Consider the following 25,628-nt stretch of genomic DNA (forward strand, 5'->3'; position numbering starts at 1 on the left):
GGGGGGGGATGCTCTGTGAGTGGGGGGAGGCGTGTGGATAATGCTCTGTGAGTGGGGGGGTGGGGGGTGATGCTCTGTGAGGGGGGGGAGGCGTGTGGGTGATGCTCTGTGAGTGGGGGGGTGGGGGTGATGCTCTGTGAGTGGGGGGAGGCGTGTGGGTAATGCTCTGTGGTGAAGGCACGATACCAGTAAAAAGAACAGACTCACTGGACTAAATGAAAAGCACCGCAGTGAAACACAGTCAGACAGATATGAAGTCCTTTTACTAGAACTGGAGCAGGTAGTGGGCTTCAGAGACATACCTGAGGGTGTTTTAGATTAAATTAGACTAGACTAGACTAGACTAGACTAGACTAGATTAGATTAGACTAGATTAGATTAGACTAGGTTAGATTATATTAGGTTAGATTAGACTAGATTAGGTTAGATTAGATTAGATTAGACTAGATTAGACTAGACTAGATTAGATTAGACTAGACTAGATTAGATTAGACTAGGTTAGATTATATTAGGTTAGATTAGATTAGACTAGATTAGATTAGACTAGATTAGATTAGATTAGACTAGACTAGATTAGATTAGACTAGGTTAGATTATATTAGGTTAGATTAGATTAGACTAGATTAGGTTAGATTAGATTAGACTAGACTAGAGTAGATTAGACTAGACGAGATTAGATTAGACTAGGTTAGATTATATTAGGTTAGATTAGACTAGATTAGATTAGATTAGACTAGATTAGATTAGACTAGGTTAGATTATATTAGGTTAGATTAGATTAGACTAGATTAGGTTAGATTAGACTAGACTAGATTAGATTAGACTAGGTCAGATTAGATTAGGTTAGATTAGATTAGATTAGACTAGATTAGGTTAGATTAGGTTAGGGTAGGTCAGGTTACGTTAGATTAGATAAGGTTAGGTTAGGTTACATTAGATTACATTACATTAGATTTATTAGATTACATTACGTTACATTTGATTTATTATATTACAATACATGACATTACATGAGGTTTCATTAGATTAGATTAAATTCCATTCCATTCCATTAGGTTTCATTACATTAGATTAGATTAGGTTTCATTACATTACATAAGGTTTCATTACGTTAGATTAGGTGTCATTACTTTAGATTACATTACATTAAGTTTCATTACATTAGATTAGATTAGGTTTCATTACATTAGATTAGATTAGGTTTCATCACATTACATTACATTAGGTTTCATTACATTAGATTAGGTTCCATTTCTTTAGATTACATTACATTAGGTTTCATTACATTAGATTACATTAGATTGTATTACATTAGGTTTCATTAGATTATATTAGATTAGATGTCATTACATTAGATTACATTACATTAGGCTTCTTTAAATTAGATTAGGTTTCATTACATTACTTTAGATGACATTACATTACAGTACATTTCATTACATTACATTACATTAGATAGACCTTTACTGGTCCTTTGGGCAGAGCCGCCAGTAAACTGAGGTTCCAACAGCAGCACAAACAAAGTATATACACACAAGAAGTACAACAAGAAAATAGCAAAATAATAACTATAAAAAACAGTAGTGAAAAAATTACACTTGCACACATTGGAAAGTATTAGTGGAAACAAGTGGCAAAGTAATAATAATAATCATCATCATCATCATCATCATCATAATCATAATAATAAGTAGCTGAAGTATCTTATGTTATATAATATTATAGTATGCACAATTTGTATTTAAATATATAGTTTAATAATCACTGGATAAAAATTATAATGAAGTGATGACGGTAATAACAGTCCTAACAATGATATACAATTATTATTATTATTATTATTATTATTATTATTATTATTATTATTATTATTATTATTATTATTATTATTATTATTATTATTAATAATAATAATAATAATAATAATAATAATAATAAGCAGCAGCAGCAGTTAGAGGACTAAATTACCAACTCATCTGAGCTGTGATGTTCAAACAGAAGCTCTACTTCTGCTTCCTCTTTTGTCGTTCATGGGTAAAATTCATGAGAACACACAGAAGCTGATGTAATATGTGAATATTTCACTATGTTTTTTCATCCTGTTCTAAGAATAGAAAAAAAAAGTAAATACCAGGAAAACCAACCGGGTTCCATTTAACTCATGAAGACTCAGGGTTTATTTTTGTCACTTCCCAAATGAACTTTTCTCTATTTTTATTCTTTCTTAAGCAATTTATCACCATTTATTATAACATTATCCTCTGTATTTTTTCCACATTTTTCAATGTAAATCATGTATTTTCTTATATTTAATTCACAGATCATGTAAATGTTCATGAAAACAGAATAAATTCAAAGGTTATTATATCAAATCAGAGAAAACTGAAGAAAAACTGACATTTTCAGCAAAATATATTATTTACTATTATTCACTGTATGTTTAACCACGAATAAATAAAATGACAGTTATCGGAGATGCTTGGTTTTATGTAGAATTAATGATATACTGTGTTTTGCTGAAAAAGTCACGTTTCTTTCAACTTTTCCGTTTTGATACAATGACTTTGGAATTTACACTGAGCTTTTATTAACATTTACATGATCTGTGGATAAAATATAGGAAAAAACATGAGTTACACTGGAAAAATACGTAAGATAATGTTAGAGTAAATGGTGTCAAATCACTTGGTAATGGTTAAATATAGAGAAAAAATCATTTGTTAAGGTATGAGACGTTAAATCTGAACAGTCGACATGCAGCATGTCTGCAAAAACAGATGAAAATGACTAAAATAAGATAGTTTTATGTTATTTTGTCACTTGTTTTCACTACCAGAAACACATTTACCAACTTTTACCAAACATCTTCAGTAGATACAACATAGATCCTATAACTTGAACCATCGTTTCATTACTGATCGTAGTTTTTATGACTGGATGCACAGTTTTTATATGCATATTTATTGTTATTTTGCATATATAGTGTTTATTTTTTTTATTCCTGCAGCCGCCTGAGCCCTTGCATCGAAATTATATTCTGATATAAATCTAAATGACACTTAAAGTTTACATCTATGTGCAAAAATGATAAAAAAAATTCCGTCACCACAAGGCTAATAACAGTTCTGTGGGCTGTCGAACAGGGTGAAATGTCAGTGCAAAAAGCATGCATGTGCGCTCAGTAGTTCAACAGGGACGTGCTAAACCACATCCTGGCACTGTTGCCTTCACTTGTCCTCCACTCATCGCCTGTTGTTCAGCACCTTTCACCGTAGAGCAGTGAGAAAAAGAGCACAAGGAACGACAGAATATCAGCAAACGACATTTTCCATGTGAGGCATTTATGACCAAAAACGGTCTAAGAACGCAGACGATTAATAAGATTCATTTGTTCAGTGATGGAGAAGGAGTGACTCATGCAGATCCTTTAAAAACTTTGGCTGCTTTTTTTTTTTTTTTTTGCCCAAAAGTGAGACTGATCACAGCATCTTAACTCTGCTTTCTTTTTTTTATGTGTATTTTTTTTTATTTTGAAATAGCAGTTTATATTATATACATCATAATTTATCAAAGATTATAATGTAAATCGTCTTTCTCATCACATGTCTAAGGGTAGACAGGTAAATATTTAAAAATATGTTTGTAGTTGTTTAGAACATTTTAATTTATTAAAGATTATAATGTCAGTTGTGACTCTTATCACATGTTTAAGGGCCCCCGTTTATAAACTGAAGACTGCTTCCGGGGTGTGCTTTTTTTTTTTTTTTTCCCAAAAGTAAGACTGATCACACCATCTTAACTTAGATTGATTGATTGATTGATTGATTGATTGATTTATTTTTATCTCGGAGTAGCAGTTTATGTTATATATATGTTTTTAGTTATTTAGAACATCTTAATTTATCAAAGATTATAATGTAAATCGTCTTTCTCATCACATGTCTAAGGGTAGATAGGTAAATATTTTAAAATATGTTTGTCGTTATTTAGAACATTTTAATTTATTAAAGATTATAATGTCAGTTGTGTCTCTTATCACATGTTCAAGGGCCCCGTTTATAAACTGAAGACTGCTTCCGGGGTGTGCATTTTTTTTTTTTCCCAAAAGTAAGACTGATCACACCATCTTAACTTAGCTTTATTTTATTATTGTTTTTTTTTTTTTTTTTTTTTAATTTAATTTTTTTTTTTTTTTTTTACATTTTTTTTTATTTTGGAATAGCAGTTCATATTATATATATGTTTGTAGTTATTTAGAACATCTTAATTTATTAAAGATTATAATGTCAGTTGTGTCTCTCATCACACGTTTAAGGGCCCTCGTTTATAAACTGAGGACTGCTTCCAGGGTGTGCTTTTTTTTTTTTTTTTTTGCCCAAAAGTAAGACTGATCACACCCTCTTAACTTAGCTTTATTTTATTATTTTTATTTATTTATTTAATTTTATTTTGGAGTAGCAGTTTATATTATATGTATGTTTTTAGTTATTTAGAACATCTTAATTTATCAAAGATTATAGTGTAAATTGTCTTTCTCATCACATGTCTAAGGGTAGATAGGTAAATATTTTAAAATATGTTTGTTGTTATTTAGAACATTTTAATTCATTAAAGATTATAATGTCAGTTGTAAACTGAGGACTGCTTCCGGGGTGTGCATTTTTTTTTTTTTTTTCCCAAACATAAGACTGATCACACCATCTTAACTTAGCTTTATTTATTTTTATATTTTTTTCATTTTGGAGTAGCAGCTTATATGACATATGTGTTTGTTGGTATTTAGAACATTTTAATTTATTATAAATTATAATGTAAATTGTCTTTCTCATCACATGACTCAGGGTAGATATTTTAAAATATGTTAGTGGTTATTTAGAACATTTTAATTTGTCAAAGATTATATTGTCAGTTGTGTGTCTTATCACACGTTTAAGGGCCCCCGTTTATAAGCTGAGGGCTGCTTCCGGGCTGTGCTATTACAAAATGAACTGTCGGTTTTGACTGTTTGCAAAAAATGTTGTGATAGATTGATTGATTGATATGACAGAGCATAACATGTATAATATCAAGAGCAGTTTTGGACCCACTGCCATGCACATATTTTATACATTTCAGTAACTATATACATATTAGGAGAGAAAACGTGTACAAATTGACAAAATAAATACAGTCAGGGAAAAGGGATTAGATGAGGTTGAAAACTAAAATAAATGCAAAACAATGAGAAAAAGGTGAAGTCAAAGTTACAGTTCAGACTTCCATAAAATCTGGTTGTAAAGGCTGAATATATTTGACCCATTTGGTCCAGAGTTTAATTAAAAACTGTTTTCTTAAGACAAAGAGGAAAAGTAATCCTTTAACTTAGCTTTATTTCATTTAATTTGTTTTAATCGTGTTACTTTTGTGTCAGTTCCCAAATGAATTTTTCCCTCTATTTAATCTCTCTCATATGATTTATCACCATTTATTGTCATAATGTCCTCTGCTTTTTGCATTTTTCTGTGTAAATCATGTATTATTCCCTATATTTAATCAGCTGATCATGTAGATGTTTATTAAAGCTCAGAGTAATTTCAAATGTTATTGTATAAAAACAGAGAAAACTGAAGAGAAAATGACTTTTTCAGCAAATCTATCAATAACTGAACATTCAAAAAAGAGTCTCCATCCATTGTCATTGATCCAACTTATTTATTTATTTATTAATTTATTTTACTTATGTTTGGTCAGTGCTGTGCTTTTTTTTTTCTTATTATTTAGGATTCTGTAAAGTTTTTTTTTTGTTTTTTTTTTTTTCGTTTTTGCTCATTTTATTTATTATTTAATATATATAAACCAAATGTGTCCATCCACTGTCATCGATCCAAATCCATGGGTTTTACTGATGAATCAATGTTGTAGAAGATGATGGTGTTTCCATGGTAACTACGGAGCCTCTGAACGTCCAAATGGGTTATATCTGATGACCATGAAAAAATGATAAACTGCTTTTCACACCAATTATTTACACGTATTGACAGGATTAGTGGATCAACAGGTATTAAATATTTTAGATCAGTAGGTGCTTTTGGCCTCCAGTGGATGTTTTGGGTCTTTATGGGTTAAACAGGTTTAGTTTTTTGGTCAGACCACACCAACAGTTTTCACTCCTCAAATATTCATAAAAAAATCCGTAAAACCAGCTGTCACTACAGGGATGTCAAATTGATTTTTAGTTCAGGTTCCACATTCAGACCGATGTGATCTAAAGTAGATCAGACCAGTAAAGTAATAACAGAATAACCTGTAAATAATGAGAACACCAGATTTTTTCTATTCGTTTTAGAAAAAAGTGAAATGAAATTATGAAAATGTTTACGTATACTAACTATCCTTTCAGAAAATATGTGAATAAACTGTCATTTCTTAAGAAAAACAAGTGCTATTTTACCAGTATTCTGCCTCGGCTGATCATTTCCACGTGTTTATCACAGCTTACAGATCGCAGTGGATCTACAAATACACAAAACATTTAATAACAGGCAGAATATTTGTAAAATTACACTTATTTTTCTTATATTTTCATATTTGTTCAGGTTATTCACATTTTTGTGCACAGATAGTTTGTAAATGTAAAAATGTTCACGTAATTTTACTTTTTTACACTAAAACAATGAAGAAAATTTGGAGTTGTCATTATTTACAGGTTATTATGAAGTATTTTATTGGTCTGACCCACTTTAGATCATAGTGATCTGATTTTGACATCACTAATTGTTAATATGTCTAGTGTAATTTTTGCATTTCACATATTCATGTTCGACAACCCTGCCTTAATATATATTATGATTGTAATGACATTTTGTTTTTCTGCTAAGTTTTATTTTTATTGAATTTATATATTGTAACATTATTATATTGTAACAAATCAAATCAGAGTTTATTTATATCGCACTTTACAACAACATAAAGAAGCCCAAAATGCTTTACATTTAAAAACATGAATAAATTATAAGATAGAAACAGTTTAGCCAAGTACCATAAATATGCATAAAACAATAGGGCACAATCATAGTGATGATAACTGTACAATTGAATGTGCATAAAATATAACAACATAGTCATGTACCTCCACTCTAAACAGAGTCCCAACCCTGATGCACCCCATACTCCAACAAAAATATATAAACGCACACATCCAAAATGAACACATAAAATAAAATGCAGTAATTCAAACAGAATAAAATAAAATAAATACATATATATCCTTAGTGACAATGACAAATAGTTTGTGTCCATCTTTTTAATATTTGATAAGACAGGTTGACACATTGCATAGAATTTGACTGCTTTGCCTCCTGTGCAGAGGTGGGTAGTAACGCATTACATTTACTCTGTTACATTTACTTAAGTAACTTTTTACATAAATTGTACTTTTAAAAGTACTTTTATTATGACATACTTTTTACTTTTACTTGAGTATATTTATGAAGAAGAAACACTACTTTTACTCCATTACAATGGTGCACATTCTACTTGTTACTTTTACTTTTGGTTATTTGTTAATGGATGAACCATTTGTTTTGTTTTGTTAGAAAGATTTCCGCCAAAAACTCACAAGACTCACATGAGTTAAAGAAATTCGACAGAAGGGGCAGATATGTCATGATAAAGATATGTAGGCTAACTCGTAAAAGTAAATAGAAAAACATGCACAGTATCTGCCTCCATAAAAACAGACTAGAAATATTAAAGTGATGGAACCTACGATGATTATTGTGAGGTATTTGTAACTAGCTGTGATGTTCCCACATGTATTCTATATATTTTATTTTAACATTTCATTTATTAATTGTTGAATTTAAAAGAACAATAAATAAGTTGTTACTCAGGAAGTACTCAGTACTTGAGTAATTTTTTCATTAAGTGCTTTTTTACTTTTACTTGAGTAATTGTTTGGATGACTACTTTTTACTTGTACTTGAGTAATATGTTTCTAAAGTAACAGTGCTTTTACTTGAGTCTAATTTTTGGCTACTCTACCCACCTCTGCTCCTGTGGTATATTTTGCAATGCCATTTTTAAAGGTTTTCATTTTTAACCAGTTGTAATTTTAACTAAACCTATATTCATATCATGGCATTAAACCTATTTATATTTGCATTTTAATTTCTGTCCAGTTCAGATCCGACATTTATTAACACACAGTTAATGCACGAAAATCCACAAAACAACAAATTAAGTAAACGAAAAACATAAGGCGACAATAAAATCGAATATTCCATCCTGCTTAGACGTTCAAACACACACTGAGCTCAGTTCGTTATGAGTTAGAGCTGAAATAATGGACTTTTCTGTTCTCCACGTCCTCCACATTTATCTATTTATGATATTTTTTATGACATCAAAGCAGGTGGGAGCTCTGAGCTGAAGTCTTTGTGTTCAATAGTATTTGTTGCTGATGACTTTACCGTTCTCTAGCGTCTAAAAATGAAGTTACAAGAGCAGACAGACTGTTGTGAAAGGGTTTGTTCTTCTAAACGAGCGGCAGATTTGGCCAAAGGGAGGCTGCTTTTGTAACGACGTGGAGCTTCTGGGTTTCAGTGCGAGGCAGGAAACAGCGGTTTACTCTGAAATAGCAAGTGGTTCTTTGTTGCATTGTCATGGCAACCAGGTTACAATACACCGGAAAAGTTTTCTGTGACACAAGACGCTGCTTTGGTCTTTGCAGATGCTTACCCCTCTGACCTTCTTTTGCATGGAATCAACCTTGTATTCTCCCATTTTATTCTTTATAAGAGTTATACTGTGCACTTAAATGATTAAATGTTACTGACAGTTTTCTTTTTTTCTATTTCCAGGTCAAGGCCCATCAGGTAAGTTGAAATCTACAAGTTTACACACTATCTATACCATAGGTGACAAACATACGGCCCGTGGGCCAAAACCGACCCGCCAGAGGATCCTGTCCGGCCCGTGGGATAAATTTGTGAAATGCAAAAATGACATTAAAGATATTCATAATCAAGCATATTAACATCATTTTAGTTCAGGTTCCACATTTTGACGGACAGACCAGTTGGATCTGAAGTAGATGAGCGCAGTAAAATACTATCAAAATTACCTACAAACTGGGGGTTCCAGGCACAACTAGCCCCGCCCCTCACACGTATTGTCACTTGTTTTGCCATCGATCCAGCTGATGTCATCATATCAACTGCCTCTATATATGTGACAAGTTTGAGGTAAATTGAAACAAAATTGATGTTTTTATAGACATTTGAAATTTCACCCATTATAAGTCAATGGGAGGAAAAAAAGATGTAAAAAAAAATTTATAAAAAATTGAAACTTTAACCTGTTTTTCCCAAAATGTAATCACATCTATTCTGGGTCACTGGCAATCTATAAACCCAATTTGGTATGAATTCAACTAATAGTTTTGGTGCTACAGACATGTGAAATTTCCACGATTATAAGTAAATGGGGAAAAAAAAAGAATTAAAAAAATCATAAACAATTGAAACTTGTTTTTTGTTTATTGTTCATTCGCATGTATACAAGACAATAAAAACACAATAATAATAACAGTAAAAGACATGCCGGGGAAGCCAAAAACCAAAGTGGTTTATCGTGGGCCTCCCCAAAGACTTGAAATAAAAAAAGTACTTACAGCGTCTAATATGATATACAATCATAAAATAAACAAAATTAATTAAAAGAAGGAAATAAGTCAAAAACAAAACAAAAAAAAACTAAATACATCGTAAGCAGTGCACGTAGAAATAAATAAGAATCAACAAAACTATGAAACGAAATTCAGAATGAAACTTATAAGTTATCTAACTAAGAAAAATGATAACTAACCTATTTTTCCCAAAATGTATTGACATTTATTCTGGGTCACTTGAAATCTATGAACTAAATTTGGTATGAATTCAAGTAATAGTTTTGCTGCTGCAGATATTTGAAATTTCACCCATTATAAGTAAATGGGGAAAAAATATAAATATTTGGAAAAATTCATAAAAAATGTGAACTTTGACCTACTGTTCCCAAAATGTAATGAGATCTATTCTGGGTCACAGGCAATCTATAAATCAAGTTTGGTATGAATTCAAGCAACAGTTTTGCTGCTAAAGTGTAAACAAACAAACCAAACCAAAAACTATCCCTCTTGTCTCCCCTTTGGGGGGCGCGGTGATAATGGCAATAAAAAATGTTTCTCTTTGTTTTAGTACAAAAAAGTAAAATTACATGAAAATGTTTACATTTAAAGACTGTCCTTTCACAAAAAATGTGAATAATCTGACGTGCATTGTGGGAAGTGGAGCTCCTCTCAGCCACATTATGACCACAGCAGCAACAAACACTGAAACAGCTTCATTTCCTCTTACTACTGTAGCTGAGTGGAGCTCCACTTCCCACAATGCACGTCGTGACAAATTTCCAAAAATGCCCGAGTGACCTACCGGCTCTATCTTTAAACAAATGGAGTGTTTATGGTGGAGTACACTACGAAATAGTTCACCATGAGGGAAGAGATTCAGGTGTGTAGAAGCTAATAACGGCTGATAACGTACTAAATTTGCCATTTTTAAAATTTAATTGGCTAATAGTGTAATATCTGGCCAATAACGTAATAAAAGTCCTGAACCAATAACGTAATAACTTTTGGCCAATAAAGTTATAACTTATTGGCTGGTTGTTACATTATGGGCCTGGTAAAAAAAAAAAAAAAAAAAATTGCAAATGTAATAACTGAGCCAGTAATATAATAAGTTATAACATTATTAGCCAAAAGCTATAACGTTATTGGTTCAAGGCTTTTATTACATTATTGGCCTATTACATTTTAAAAATGGCAGATTCATTACGTTATCGGCCGTTATTATGTTATCAGTTGTTATTACATTATTGGCTTCTACAAGGTGCGTAATCACAAACAGACTTATGGATGCGTGATACTTAGGCTATGACTGGGGTTTGACAGATTTGATGAAAAATTGGTGACGAAAGTGATATGCAGCTTTAAGAGAAGTAAGTGGAATTTTGCCAATATTCTGCCTGTCATTAAATGTTTGTAGATCCACTGTGATCTGTCAATCATAACGATAAATGAGGCAGAATATTAGTAAAACTGCAATTACTTTTCTTAAGAAATTACAAGTTTTTCATTTTATTTACATTTTCTGTGAAAGGATAGTTTGTAAATGTGAACATTTTCATAATTTAATTTAACTTTTTTTGCTCTAAAACGAAGAGTAAAGTTTGTTGCCATCATTTATATGTTCTGTTATTATTGGAGCTCCCACTGGTCTGTATGTGGCCCCAGAACTGAAGTGTGTGGGATAGCCCAGGTCTACATGCTGAGCTCAGGCCATGTGGTCTACATGCTGAGCTCAGTCTATGTGGTCTACAAGCTGTGCTCAGTCCATGTGGTCTACATGCTGTGCTCAGTCCATGTGGTCTACATGCTGTGCTCAGTCCATGTGGTCTACAGTTCATGTGGTCTGCATGCTGTGCTCAGTCCATGTGGTCTACATGCTGAGCTCAGTCCATGTGGTCTACATGCTGAGCTCAGTCTATGTGGTCTACATGCTGTGCTCAGTCCATGTGGTCTACATGCTGAGCTCAGTCCATGTGGTCTACAAGCTGTGCTCAGTCCATGTGGTCTACATGCTGTGCTCAATCCATGTGGTCTACATGCTGAGCTCAGTCTATGTGGTCTACAAGCTGTGCTCAGTCCATGTGGTCTACATGCTGTGCTCAGTCCATGTGGTCTACAGTTCATGTGGTCTGCATGCTGTGCTCAGTCCATCTGGTCTACATGCTGTGCTCAGTCCATGTGGTTTACAGTCCATGTGGTCTACAGTCCATCTGGTCTACATGCTGAGCTCAGTCCATGTGGTCTACATGCTGTGCTCAGTCCATGTGGTCTACATGCTGAGCTCAGTCCATGTGGTCTACATGCTGTGCTCAGTCCATGTGGTTTACAGTCCATGTGGTCTACAGTCCATGTGGTCTACATGCTGGGCTCAGTCCATGTGGTCTACATGCTGTGCTCAGTCCATGTGGTCTACATGCTGTGCTCAGTCCATGTGGTTTACAGTCCATGTGGTCTACAGTCCATGTGGTCAACATGCTGGGCTCAGTCCATGTGGTCTACATGCTGTGCTCAGTCCATGTGGTCTACAGTCCATGTGGTCTACATGCTGTGCTCAGTCCATGTGGTCTACATGCTGTGCTCAGTCCATGTGGTCTACATGCTGAGCTCAGTCCATGTGGTCTACATGCTGTGCTCAGTCCATGTGGTCTACAGTCCATGTGGTCTGCATGCTGTGCTCAGTCCATGTGGTCTACATGCTGTGCTCAGTCCATGTGGTCTACAGTCCATGTGGTCTGCATGCTGTGCTCAGTCCATGTGGTCTACATGCTGTGCTCAGTCCATGTGGTTTACAGTCCATGTAGTCTACAGTCCATGTGGTCTGCATGCTGTGCTCAGTCCATGTGGTCTACATGCTGTGCTCAGTCCATGTGGTCTACAGTCCATGTGGTCTACATGCTGTGCTCAGTCCATGTGGTCTACATGCTGAGCTCAGTCCATGTGGTCTACATGCTGTGCTCAGTCCATGTGGTCTACATGCTGTGCTCAGTCCATGTGGTTTACAGTCCATGTGGTCTACAGCCCATGTGGTCTACATGCTGAGCTCAGTCCATGTGGTCTACATGCTGTGCTCAGTCCATGTGGTCTACAGTCCATGTGGTCTACATGCTGTGCTCAGTCCATGTGGTCTACAGTCCATGTGGTCTACAGCCCATGTGGTCTACATGCTGGGCTCAGTCCATGTGGTCTACATGCTGTGCTCAGTCCATGTGGTCTACAGTCCATGTGGTCTACAGCCCATGTGGTCTACATGCTGGGCTCAGTCCATGTGGTTTACAGTCCATGTGGTCTACAGCCCATGTGGTCTACATGCTGGGCTCAGTCCATGTGGTCTACATGCTGGGCTCAGTCCATGTGGTCTACAGTCCATGTGGTCTACATGCTGTGCTCAGTCCATGTGGTCTACAGTCCATGTGGTCTGCATGCTGTGCTCAGTCCATGTGGTCTACATGCTGTGCTCAGTCCATGTGGTTTACAGTCCATGTGGTCTACAGCCCATGTGGTCTACATGCTGGGCTCAGTCCATGTGGTCTACATGCTGTGCTCAGTCCATGTGGTCTACAGTCCATGTGGTCTACATGCTGTGCTCAGTCCATGTGGTCTACATGCTGTGCTCAGTCCATGTGGTCTACATGCTGAGCTCAGTCCATGTGGTCTACATGCTGTGCTCAGTCCATGTGGTCTACAGTCCATGTGGTCTGCATGCTGTGCTCAGTCCATGTGGTCTACATGCTGTGCTCAGTCCATGTGGTCTACAGTCCATGTGGTCTGCATGCTGTGCTCAGTCCATGTGGTCTGCATGCTGTGCTCAGTCCATGTGGTCTACATGCTGTGCTCAGTCCATGTGGTCTACAGTCCATGTGGTCTGCATGCTGTGCTCAGTCCATGTGGTCTACATGCTGTGCTCAGTCCATGTGGTTTACAGTCCATGTGGTCTACAGCCCATGTGGTCTACATGCTGTGCTCAGTCCATGTGGTCTACATGCTGAGCTCAGTCCATGTGGTCTACATGCTGTGCTCAGTCCATGTGGTCTACAGTCCATGTGGTCTACATGCTGTGCTCAGTCCATGTGGTCTACATGCTGAGCTCAGTCCATGTGGTCTACATGCTGTGCTCAGTCCATGTGGTCTACAGTCCATGTGGTCTGCATGCTGTGCTCAGTCCATGTGGTCTACATGCTGTGCTCAGTCCATGTGGTCTACAGTCCATGTGGTCTGCATGCTGTGCTCAGTCCATGTGGTCTACATGCTGTGCTCAGTCCATGTGGTTTACAGTCCATGTGGTCTACAGTCCATGTGGTCTACATGCTGGGCTCAGTCCATGTGGTCTACATGCTGTGCTCAGTCCATGTGGTCTACAGTCCATGTGGTCTACATGCTGTGCTCAGTCCATGTGGTCTACATGCTGTGCTCAGTCCATGTGGTCTACATGCTGAGCTCAGTCCATGTGGTCTACATGCTGTGCTCAGTCCATGTGGTCTACAGTCCATGTGGTCTGCATGCTGTGCTCAGTCCATGTGGTCTACAGTCCATGTGGTCTACATGCTGTGCTCAGTCCATGTGGTTTACAGTCCATGTGGTCTACAGCCCATGTGGTCTACATGCTGGGCTCAGTCCATGTGGTCTACATGCTGGGCTCAGTCCATGTGTGAATCCTGGGTTCAACGGCCGGCATCGCTGTGATCATGTGACCTGATGTTTGATTTTCCGTACTTGTAGCAGGACCGCCCACCTCACCTCCACGCACAAACTCAGATCACTCTGTGACTGTCACTCAGCCCGTTACGTCCTCTCCTCCACACACTGGGTCCACATCGGTCCAGCCCACAGACACGCCCTCAGCCGGCTCCTCTCCTCCACTCACCCCTCCCCCCTCTAGTCAAACATCCGCCCTCACCACCACTTCGTCCGGTAACGTATGAGAACTGTCAAATGGCAGATGTGGGCTCCGTCCGTGCTTCTGTCTGTGAAGTAGTGTCATGTCATGTTAGACCGTCGGAGTATTTCCACCTGAATGTCAACCTGCATGCTCTCCCTCCTGCAGCCACTCCCTCTTCCACTCCCACTTCCACTCCCACTTCCACTCAAAACAACAACCAAAACTCAACTGCATCCACTCAGTCCAACATCACCACGACTAACCCTCCAGTCACAGGTTGGAATCCTTTTTCTTTCTTATCTCAGGACTGTGTTCATATTTTCAGAAGCTCTGCTCAGTAACGGCTTAAATGACTGATTTAGTCTCATATTAAAAGATCCCGTTTTCTTGTTTCATCTTATTTAATCATCAGGAACAACAGGCAGCTCCAATCAAACATCCCCATCCTGTAAGTATCTGTCAGTTTACTCGTAAAGTCAGACTGTGTGTTTAGTCGGTCATCCTTCTGCAGTAATAAAGTTAAACCCTGTCTCTGAAGTGCACCTCATCGTACACAGAGCATTATTAAGTTATTTCATGTTCATTAATGCTTTATTAATGCATTATAATGCTGATTTTAATATAGTGTGATGTTAATGACGTGTGACTGTAGTTGAATGAATGAATGAAGGAATGAATGAAATCTTTATTTCAAACATGTAGACAGTGAAATCAAAACAAAAATCAACCAACAAAATATAAGTACTGATACATAAATGATTGATAAGCGAACAAACAACTAAATAAATAAATAAATAAATAAAACAAAAGAAATGAAATTATACATGCTCGAAAAGGAGTAAAAACTTATGTACTCCTACCCCCAATTTTTAGTTAATGTTATTAAACTATTGCTGTCAAACAACTAAAATTTTTAATCAGATTAATCACAGGGTTGCTATGGTTTAATTTTGGTTAATCACATTTAAATATCATTCATTTTTGTATTTATATTAATCGTGTTTCATTTTGCATGAGAAAACACATTCAGAAAGAAGGGAACATATCCCAAAAAAACGGACATCATTTCAGATGTTCATATGGGAGTGACTACATGGTCAGGAGAAATGATTCTTATTAGAATTTATTTTGGACATAAAATGTTTTATTCTGCAAATTTCAAACGAGAAATTCTGGGGACGGTAATTTTATAATGTTCCAAAGTTATTACCAGAGGTGGCAAAAGTACTCACATTCTGTACTTAAGTAGAAGTACAGCTACTTGTGTGGAAAAAGTACTCTCATAAAAGTAGATGTACTGATTCAACTCCTTTACTTAAGTAAAAGTAAAAAAGTACAACTTCTCAATTGTGATAAAGTACAAAAGTAAAAAGTAAAACTGCATTTTTTTTTTTTTTTGGTCATGAATGAAACAATACTTATTTAACCAGGGAAAATCATAAAAAGTTTCCGTTTTCTGATCTCACAGTGAATGGTACCAACCAGAGTCCTGCACTGGCAAGGTTATAATAGTTTTGGATTTTTCACTGTAGTTTAGTTTTATTTAGTTTTGACCTTTTTTTTCTCTAATTCAGTTCGTTTTAATTCGTTTTTAGAGCAGGTTTGCTATTTTATATTAGTTTTCATTTTTTTCTAGTGTCAGTATTTGACACTGCACAAAAAAATAATAATACATAAAAATAAATGTTGCTGTCTATCATTCATTGTAATATTTGCACTTGTCGTATGTTGAAAATAATTCAGATTTTGTTTTTTCATCTGAAAACATGGTGACATCATATACATTTATAACACTGGGTTACAAAAAAATGTTTTTTGCAAGTTGTCTAGGTTTTTTCAACTGAATTAGGACCATTTTGCACCGCTAAATCCAAAAATGACATCTGTTTTTCTCAATCAGGTCAGGTTTTTTTGCTAATTGATTTGAAAAATTTGATCTTCTCACAAAATTGATTACATTTTTGTGACTTTATCAGTTGATTTTTTATATAGTTCTCACCCAACATAGGTTTTAAGAGAAAAAAAATCATTTTCTAACAGGATTCCTGTTAGGTACAATGGTGTATTCACCGCAGATGTAGCAGAATACGTCAGGCTTATTTTTGTTTTATCTTCTAGTCGAAGCCATTTCATTCACCTGTAATATTAAAAAAACCATGAATCATAAATTGGCAAAAGTAAAATCTTCAGAACTCGTTTATTGCAAGAAATATGAAAGACTTTTGTATCATATGATGTGAAAATGCCCATAAATGTAAGCAAAAATGTTAAAAAGCCAATATGTAGCATAGTTCAGAAAGTTGACCTGATTTAGCAAAATTAATGTGATTTTTGGATTCAGCACACCAAAATTATCCTAAATCAGCTCAAAAAACTTAATGAATTTGTTGTTGACCAGTGCAATAGTCGTTCCATCAGTATTTTAACTCTGTAAAGTCTGAACCATTCAATCATTGACAGAAAATTCCAGTTCTTTGAAACTGGAGCCTTTTTTGGTCCTTCTGAACAACCCAAACATGTTTTTTTTTTTTTCAAATATTAATTTCCATGTCTGAGTTTCAATTTTGTATCATATTTGATCCATCAGGTCTCAATGCTCAAATATTATTATTTTTGAACAAACAAAAACATAATATAACACAAACATGTCTAACAAATTGTTAATTCCTTTTCTAAATGGTCCCAGTTCTTCCTCATTAATGACAGTCTTGTAGTGTCACTGGAAACGCCTCTGGTGAATGAACTCCTCCCCCTGATGGATTATCTGTGTAATGCATGTATCTAATTGTATACATCAGGTTTTTCAAGAAAAACATTCTCACACTGATCATGTAGAGCGCTTCAAACTCATGTATCCAATATGATACGTTCAGCGTTATAGGGTTAAGTCTGTATTTGACTCTTCGTGCTTTTAAATTTTACTTTTAATCCTCAGGACCAGAAACTATCCAAGGTTTGAAAAACCATCACATCATTGCCTAAATATCTCTCTTGACGTCTGATGCAGGTTCTTACTCTCTTCGACCCATCGGCTCTGGCTTTAACATTTCCGTAGCCAACTTTTCCACCGGTTCCTACATGGTAAGCATCACTGAAGAACAACATACAGAAAACACCATCCTTCAGAATATTACGTCCATGCCATATCCCATCCGACACCTGAAGCCCTGCACGCTCTACAAGCATAATGTCACGCTCAGTGTAAATGACACAAACACAAGCTGTCGCAGCAGTGACAATCCCATGACAGCAAGTACATTGAACATAGGTAAGTCGTCACATTTCTGTTATTTTTTTAATTATAGAAATGAGAAAATAAAAATGTGACACATTTGTTCCTTGCTTTTCATATTTCAGAGAAGAACGACACTGAAATTGGCAACGACACGCCTAAACATGTTTCCTACAAGACTGACTGGAACATCAGCTGTGAGATGATAAATGCATCCAACAAGAACGTGAAACCATGTGGAAATGATAAAACCTGCTGCATTGAACTTGAACCTGATGACATTTGCACAACCCTGAAGACAACGTTCACTTCCAACTGCCCCCCACTAGTCAAGAGCGAATACCTGAGCGCTGGTACGTACGATCGACTTTACCTCTGTTTTCAGTTGGACGTGGATTGGACTCTTATCCAGCTTTACATAATTAGACAGTTTCAGTTTATTTTGAATATGCAATAAAACAAAGTAATCCTTCTTTAGTCCTTAGAAATAAAACAGATTTCAAGAAAACATGAAAAACTCACATACACATGAAAACAAAATATGACTTTTATATGACTTATTTGAACAGGAGTGGGAGGAAGTATAACTTATTTAATCCCACCCCTTCTCCACACGACTTCCTGTCAGTATAATGTACGAACAGTGTTGGGGAAACTTAAACTACCTGTAGTTCAACTACGGAGTTCAAATACATTTCGCTGTAACTTGTTGGTAGTTCAGCTACATTCATATTTTGTGCCGCATCAAGTCGTTCCAGTACTTTTTGGGTAATTTTTTGTAGTTTAACTATTTAATTTGCAAACTACAATTTTGGGCAACAACATAAAATTAAGTAATTTTTTACATTTATTTTTTGTAATATAAATTGTATTTCTCCATTGAACGCAGACAGTCCCTTTTTCTTTCCTCCTGAATTTCTTTGAAGGTGTGATCATGTCATGACATCACACCCAACGCTGCCTCTGATTGGCTCACGCTGGCAGCACTCGAATGCTTCACAGATGTGCGATCATTACTAATGTCGTGTGGTCGTCACCACCATGGACAACCCTCCTGCTAGCACCACCGCCGATAGCGACATGCCGCCCCAAACATGTCCATATTTAAACAAATACATGATGTTGAATGTCGATGCCTCTTCAGACTCCACCGATGTTTTCATGAGAGCTGTGTAAGAAAAAGTAAAGTAGCTGCTAAAACTACATTTTCTAGCCGTAGTTTGTTTGAACTACTGCCATGAAGAACTACTTGTAGTTTTACAAGCTATGCTTGCAAAGTAGCCTCCCCAACACTGTGTATGAAACACAACAACTTGGATCTTTTATAAATAGTTAACCTCACTTATCATTTACACATACACACCTATATCAACATACCAGAAAAATAAATAAATAAATACATACATACATATATATACAGACATCCTTGAAGGCAACACAAAGTAAATATACAATAAAGTAAACAGTTAAGTAAAGTAAATAAAGTAAGTAGTAAGTAAAGTAAGTAAATAATCACTTTTCCCTTTATTTACAGAGAAGTTTTTACATCAGGATTATATAATGGCGAAACCTAATGGAAGACTTCCTGCAAACATCAGAACAGACTTCCCTAAAAACTGCCAGAACCTTACCTCTGACTACACCTGTGTGGAAAGTAAGTGAAAGGTGGAGTTTTATAAAACGCAACTCTTTCTATTCTATTCTATTCTATTCTATTCTATTCTATTCTATTCTATTCTATTCTATTCTATTCTATTCTATTCTGTTCTATTCTATTCTATTCTAGTCTTTCTCATGAACAGTCAGTGACAAGTGGTGTTAAAGCCTTTGAATGTGAACACATTATTGATTCATGCATTCATTCGAGCACATGTGACTCAGATTGGTCCTTTCAGGTGTGATTGGGCAGCTCTGGCTCAAATGACTCTAGTGTCCTGTACAACCTGGATCCTTCAAATGATCCCAGTTTCCCATCACTAGTCTGCACCTCACCAGAGGAACAGCTGAGATCATCCAGTCACATCCACATTCTCAATTCTAATAATTTATGCACAGATTATTTTATTTTGTATGAGAATTTGTACAGAAAAATAATTTCGGACAATTTGAAGTCTGTACTCCTGAATGTTGACATGTCACCCAGAGTGTTCATATGCATGATGGTGACCAACTGTACAGGAGGAACCAGTTTAGGGTTGTTGGAAAGTTTTTTATCGGGATAATTTTGGTGGAAACGTGAGGGAGCGTATCTGTGTTCCCCCGGTGAAACCAGTGAAACACCACTGGCTGCACTTCTGGTCTGTCGGCCTTCGTCCTCACATATGGGACTACATTCCCGTCATGTATACTGGACTGGGGAACACAGGGCTGACTCCGCTCCTGCTGTGGAAAAGGGACTAGTGTTAATTTTATCTCCCTTTTTAAATTACTTTTTTGTCATTTACGTTGAAGAGTCAATAAACGTAGTGTTCCAAAAAACAATGCTTTTTTTTCCCACAGGTGGATCAAATCAAACCATAAGTTTGCATGAGCTGAAGCCCTTCACCGACTACATCTGTACTGGAGATGTAAAAGAGAACGGCACATCTATAACGAAAACAAAACCTGTAGATGTCAACATCAAATGTGGTATGTGGATATTTACTTCAACACTGTGAGCTAAAACATAGGACCAGACAATTTGTTTCTTGTTACTTATTACTGTCTTCCATCAGATCTTCGCATAACCATAAAGGTGCCTTCACGGAAAAATACTTCCATCAGCTTGAGTTGGACTACAGAAAGTCCGAACTGTGGCAGTGAACTTTCTAATCTCACAAAGCTTTCATATGTGTGTGAATATAATCAAACCAAGGATCACTATGAAAAATGTAAGTGAAATCATGTGGTTTAACCTCCTCTCATTTTATAGCAGTGTCCATTTTCTGCCCCTGTGAAAACACACACACACACACACACACACACACACACACAGTGTTGCACATCGCGTTGCAATTGATGTGAGTTTATAAAATGAACCCAGAATGACGACACTAAACTGTGTCACTTTCCAAACATTCACACTCAAAACTCCTCAAATTGTTTTTTTTTTTTCACATATTTCTTTCTCATTTCAAAATACATTTTCCTGAAAATATAAGTAATTAGCTACCTAACAAAATAAGTTTGGTGTAGATTATTGTAATTTGATTTTTTTGGGCAGATGTTTACCTTCTCTTGACTTCACCCTTTGGTCCAAAGCCCCATGGTGTTAGTTCTCCTCACCAGAAAACAGCGACAGAGTGACTCACTACTCCCTCTAGTGGTCACACACATCCTTTGGCCCGTTGGTGTGAACATATTGAGTTCATATCTGTACAATCTAATACACTGGCATCTCCGGCAGAACTTCAGAACACTTTCTCCTAAATACTCTAAGGACACTTTTATGTTATTTTTTAATAATTGAAAGTACAAGTATATTTCATATGGACCCTTTAAGCTTCTTAAGTCACACTGTCAGAAATTTACATTTACATGGTGCTGCAAGGCCAGTTTTTATATATTTTTAAATGCTTTAAAACTGTATAATGTCTACAGGTCGTGGAAATGCAGAATTTTCCCCTGAAAGAGGATCTTGTGAATGTACTGACCTGGAACCATTCACCGCCTATATCTTCAAAGTCCGAGCCAAGTACGATGGAAAACCGGTTCATTCAGAGTTTTCAAAGAAAATTACAACTAAAGCTGGAAGTGAGTCTGTTTTTCTGTATCTTTGACACATGAATTATGGATAACATTTCCTTTTTTTTTTTCGTTTTGTTTTTCATTTCCAATTCCAAAAAAGTTGGGACATTGTGTAAAATGTAATTAAAACAGGATGTAATGGTTTCCAAATCTTACAAACTCATATTTTATTCACAATGCAACGTAGAAAACCTATTGAACGTCTAGAGTCTAGACAGAGAAAACAATACCATTTAAAGAAAAATGCAGGAAGTTTTGACACAACTTTTACTTGTACATTTTACACACCTTTTTTTGGAATTGGTCTGTTATTTCACAGCTCATTATTGTACTTACAAAAATGGAATAACCACATATGCATTCTGCATATGCATACACTCACATAAAAAGCATTTTTCGTAACAGCAAGAGAAATATACAGTACTCTGTAAAAGTCTGAGGTCACCATTAACTTTGCTGATGTCCACACACATGCATTTGTGTCTGTATTTTAGAGCTGCAACCGATTAATAGATTAGGTGCTTGAAGCGAACGCAAAAATTCATGATTTGATTAATCGCCTCGAATTGATTGAAGGGAAATATTCTACTGCAGTTTTCCTGAATTGAAGCTTCTTTGTGCGTCACAATAAGTGTCCGTGTGAAACACAACAGTGGAACCAATGTTTAACATCAGAGAAATGAAGGAAACAAAGCTTCAATTCAGAAGAATTGTGGCTGAATGATTTTTTTTTTGATCACTTTGAGTCGATTAATCGTTTGTAGTTCTACTTATTTAATCCAATCTGATACATGTGAAGTATGACCAGCAGGAAAAACTACAGTTTAATGGTAAAAACAGCTTCTATAAACCAAAGTGGTCGTATTTAGTGTGGCCTCCCTTTGCATTTAACATGTATTTAACCCTTTTGTTCAGATAACATGAGGTTTATGGCATTAGTTTTATGATGTTTTCTACCAGGTTTCATTCAGTACATGTCAGATGTTTCTAATTGTTTGTGCTGCTTCTTGTCATGGGGTCAGAGGTCACACTAAATACTGACTTAAACCTTTATAACACATTTAGTTCAGTTTTTTAAGGCTGTGCACATATTTCCTGTATTTTCTTTTTGTATCTGGAGAAAAGAGAAATAAATATGTATGATCATTTCAACTCAAAAACAACAAAGATAAAGGTGGAGGAAGACTTTTGCACACGACTGTACTATAGTGTATTTAAGAGGAATTTTTTTGTGTATCACTAACGGGTGTAAGAAAATATCGGTATTGCAGTATATCATGATATTTCACTTCACAATACTGTATCGATATTAAAAAGTACTGTATTGATATTTTTAAATATTCAGTCAAATGTAGATATGGCAGAAGTTCTTTTTTGTATTTTGATTTTCAGGCTCTTTTATTTCTATATTCACATGTGGGTATTTTGTTGTGTTGTTTGTATACTACAAAAGTAGTATTATGATATTGCAGGTCATACATGTAGTTTTTTGACATTGATAACGCTGTTTTGTTAAATAATGGATAATTCAAGCATCCTAAAAGCACTTTTTACTGTCTGAAAGAGGCAAATGTTTGTTTGTTTTTTATTGGGAATGCATAAAAATAATGTTGTGTTGTTGGATGATTCAGGGACTGAACACTATGTGTTCTTTTCGCAATGGAGTCCGAACATTTAAGCAGGATCTTAAACTGTAATCTCTGTAAAACATTACTGATTTGTTTATTTATTTGTGTGTTTTATGTACTGGTAAAGCCGCGTGTTAAAAATGTATTTATCCAAATGCTGCACTATACGCTTTTCCAGGAAATAATAATTTAAAAAAAAGCAATAAAACAAAAAATATCGCCTTGTTAACAGGATCGTGATATATCACAATATATCGTATTGCGATCCTAGTATTGCGATTTGTATTGTATCGCCAGATTCTTGCAGATACACAGCCCTAATCACTAACTTCAAACCGTGCCCTTATCGGTGTTTTCTGATGGGACTTGGATCTGCTCCAGTAGGTTTACTGTGACTGAGTGTACTGTGTTGTATCTGAAGGGAAACATGACATCTTTCTTCATTTCTTACAGTACCGGATCCCTTTGACCCAAAGATAACTATTCAAGATCACAACATCATTCATGTAGACTGCAAAAAAACAATTAAATTCAGAGGACATGTCAAGAAGTATGTAGCACGTCTGCTCTATGGCGATAAAGAAGAGAGAAGTCGTGTTCAAGGGAATTGTGTTTTTGAGTTCAGAGACCTAAGCTACCTAACATCCTACACTTTAGAGGTTTGGATACTTTTATTTTCCTTTTTCTAGTTACACACTATTGTCGGCTCTTCAGTGAATCAGAATATGTTTTTATAAATGCGTCTTGTGTTTTTTCCAGTTGATTGCTCACAATGAAGATAACCCAAGCAAACTCACAAGAATAACGGTTACAACCGAATGTACGTACCACCTAAACATTACCATTCAGTTTCATCCAAACATACACCTGTAAATCTGTATTTTTTAAAACAAACGCTCTCTCTTCTGTTTTCAGACAATTACAAAGCTGTCATCGGTTTCCTTGTCGTTCTCATCCTCCTCACATCCGTGGCTCTGCTTTTAGTCCTCTACAAGATTTACATTTTGAAGCGCAGAAAGTCACAGTAAGGATCATTCAGCATCTGCACGGGTTTCATCGTGTTGTCTGTGTTTTACTATTAACCCACAAAGACCCAAACATCCACCGCCGACCGATCCACACTGTTTAATAACGTCTGATCCACTAATCCTACCAATTCATGTCAATAATTGGTGTAAAATACAGTTTGTCATCATTTATGACCCATTTGGACGTTAAGAGGCTCCATAGTTACTGTGGAAACACCGTCATCTTCTACAACATTGTTTCACCAGTAAAACCCATGGAGCTGGATCAGTGACAGTGGATGGACACACTTATCTTATGTTCAGTTAACAATATATTTTGCATAAAAAAATAATCTTTTCTTCAGTTTTCTCTGTTTTGGATATAATAACCCTCAATTTCAGTCTGAGCTTTTATGAACATCTACATAATCAGTGAATTAAATACAGGAAAATACCTGATTTTCACTTAAAATGCAAAATACAGAGGATAATATTAGAATAAATCAGTGTTTTTCAACCTTAGGGTCGGGACTCCACATGGGGTCGCCTGGAATTCAAATGGGGTCTCCTAAAATTTCTAGTAATTGCTAAAAATAAAATAAAAATTACTAATAAAAACTATATGGTGAGTTGACAAAGACAGTCCCAATATATAAAAGACAAACTGTGAGTGTGAAACTGCAGCACTGTGGTTCTGTTTATCTGTCAAATGTTCATTGTGGTCAGTTTCAGATGCTGCAGCTCTTTCATAATTCATAGTTTGAGTTCTTGTTTGTTCAGTATTAATTGTCAGCCTTGTAAATCACAGCTGGACTGACTGTACATATCCTGACCAAGGAAAATAAAATTCTCATTTTGTGCAGTAATCTACACCTGGCTTTACTGCCTCTGTCCAGTATAATATATATTATATAGACTAAATGTCGTCTAAAATTAATGTTTATTTGCAACATAGTATAGCAAACTATTACATGATCAAAAACGAATTAATTTTAGCAAAAAAAAAAAAAAAAAAAAAGTCTCTGTTTTGAATGTCTGGGGTCAGCAGAAATTTGTGATGTTAAAATGGGGTCACGAGCCAAAAAAGGTTGAAAACCACTGGAATAAATGGTGATAAATCCATTATGAAAGGTTGAAAATAGAGAAATATTCATTGGAGAGCTGCCATAAAAGCAGCACTGGGTCTTTACAAGTTAAAGTCTGTGTGATGTAAAGTATAAACTTCAGTCGTCAGCTGAAAGTAATGAGGTCTTTTACTTTTAATTTCTTTTTTTTAAGAAGCGGCATGTGGTGGATGGGTGAGTTTATGAGAAAAATGGAAACAAGCTCCATGTCATGAGATACAGTCAGGATTTAGCTTTTCTGAAAAACGGGGGAAAACCTCATCTGTGCAAAATGTAATCATCTAAAGTAATAAAAGACGAAAAAACGAGGGCAGAGATGACAATTTACAGTAAACCACGTTATGCTCAGTTAATGATATACTGTATTTTTCTAGAAAAAGTCGCTG

At 35.7% G+C, this 25,628-nt stretch overlaps 1 protein-coding gene across 4 annotated transcripts in view; it reads left to right on the forward strand.

Annotated features, from left to right (window-relative positions):
• ptprc (protein tyrosine phosphatase receptor type C) overlaps window positions 1-25,628 on the forward strand; it is a 67,130-nt gene that overhangs the window by 12,457 nt on the left and 29,045 nt on the right. Inside the window, exons 2-14 of one of the 4 annotated variants that reach the window (XM_030131717.1) lie at window positions 8,841-8,855; window positions 14,366-14,557; window positions 14,691-14,801; window positions 14,938-14,973; window positions 17,533-17,793; window positions 17,883-18,110; window positions 19,292-19,411; window positions 20,257-20,385; window positions 20,472-20,627; window positions 21,337-21,489; window positions 23,565-23,770; window positions 23,871-23,931; window positions 24,027-24,135. In XM_030131717.1, the coding sequence (XP_029987577.1) occupies window positions 8,841-8,855; window positions 14,366-14,557; window positions 14,691-14,801; window positions 14,938-14,973; window positions 17,533-17,793; window positions 17,883-18,110; window positions 19,292-19,411; window positions 20,257-20,385; window positions 20,472-20,627; window positions 21,337-21,489; window positions 23,565-23,770; window positions 23,871-23,931; window positions 24,027-24,135 (1,777 nt within the window). The remainder of the gene's footprint in view (window positions 1-8,840; window positions 8,856-14,365; window positions 14,558-14,690; window positions 14,802-14,937; window positions 14,974-17,532; window positions 17,794-17,882; window positions 18,111-19,291; window positions 19,412-20,256; window positions 20,386-20,471; window positions 20,628-21,336; window positions 21,490-23,564; window positions 23,771-23,870; window positions 23,932-24,026; window positions 24,136-25,628) is intronic. The other 3 variants (XM_030131718.1, XM_030131719.1, XM_030131720.1) reach the window with 3 other exon arrangements.

The sequence above is a fragment of the Sphaeramia orbicularis genome, chromosome 4 (assembly GCF_902148855.1).
Source record: "Sphaeramia orbicularis chromosome 4, fSphaOr1.1, whole genome shotgun sequence".
Lineage (NCBI taxonomy): Eukaryota > Metazoa > Chordata > Actinopteri > Kurtiformes > Apogonidae > Sphaeramia > Sphaeramia orbicularis.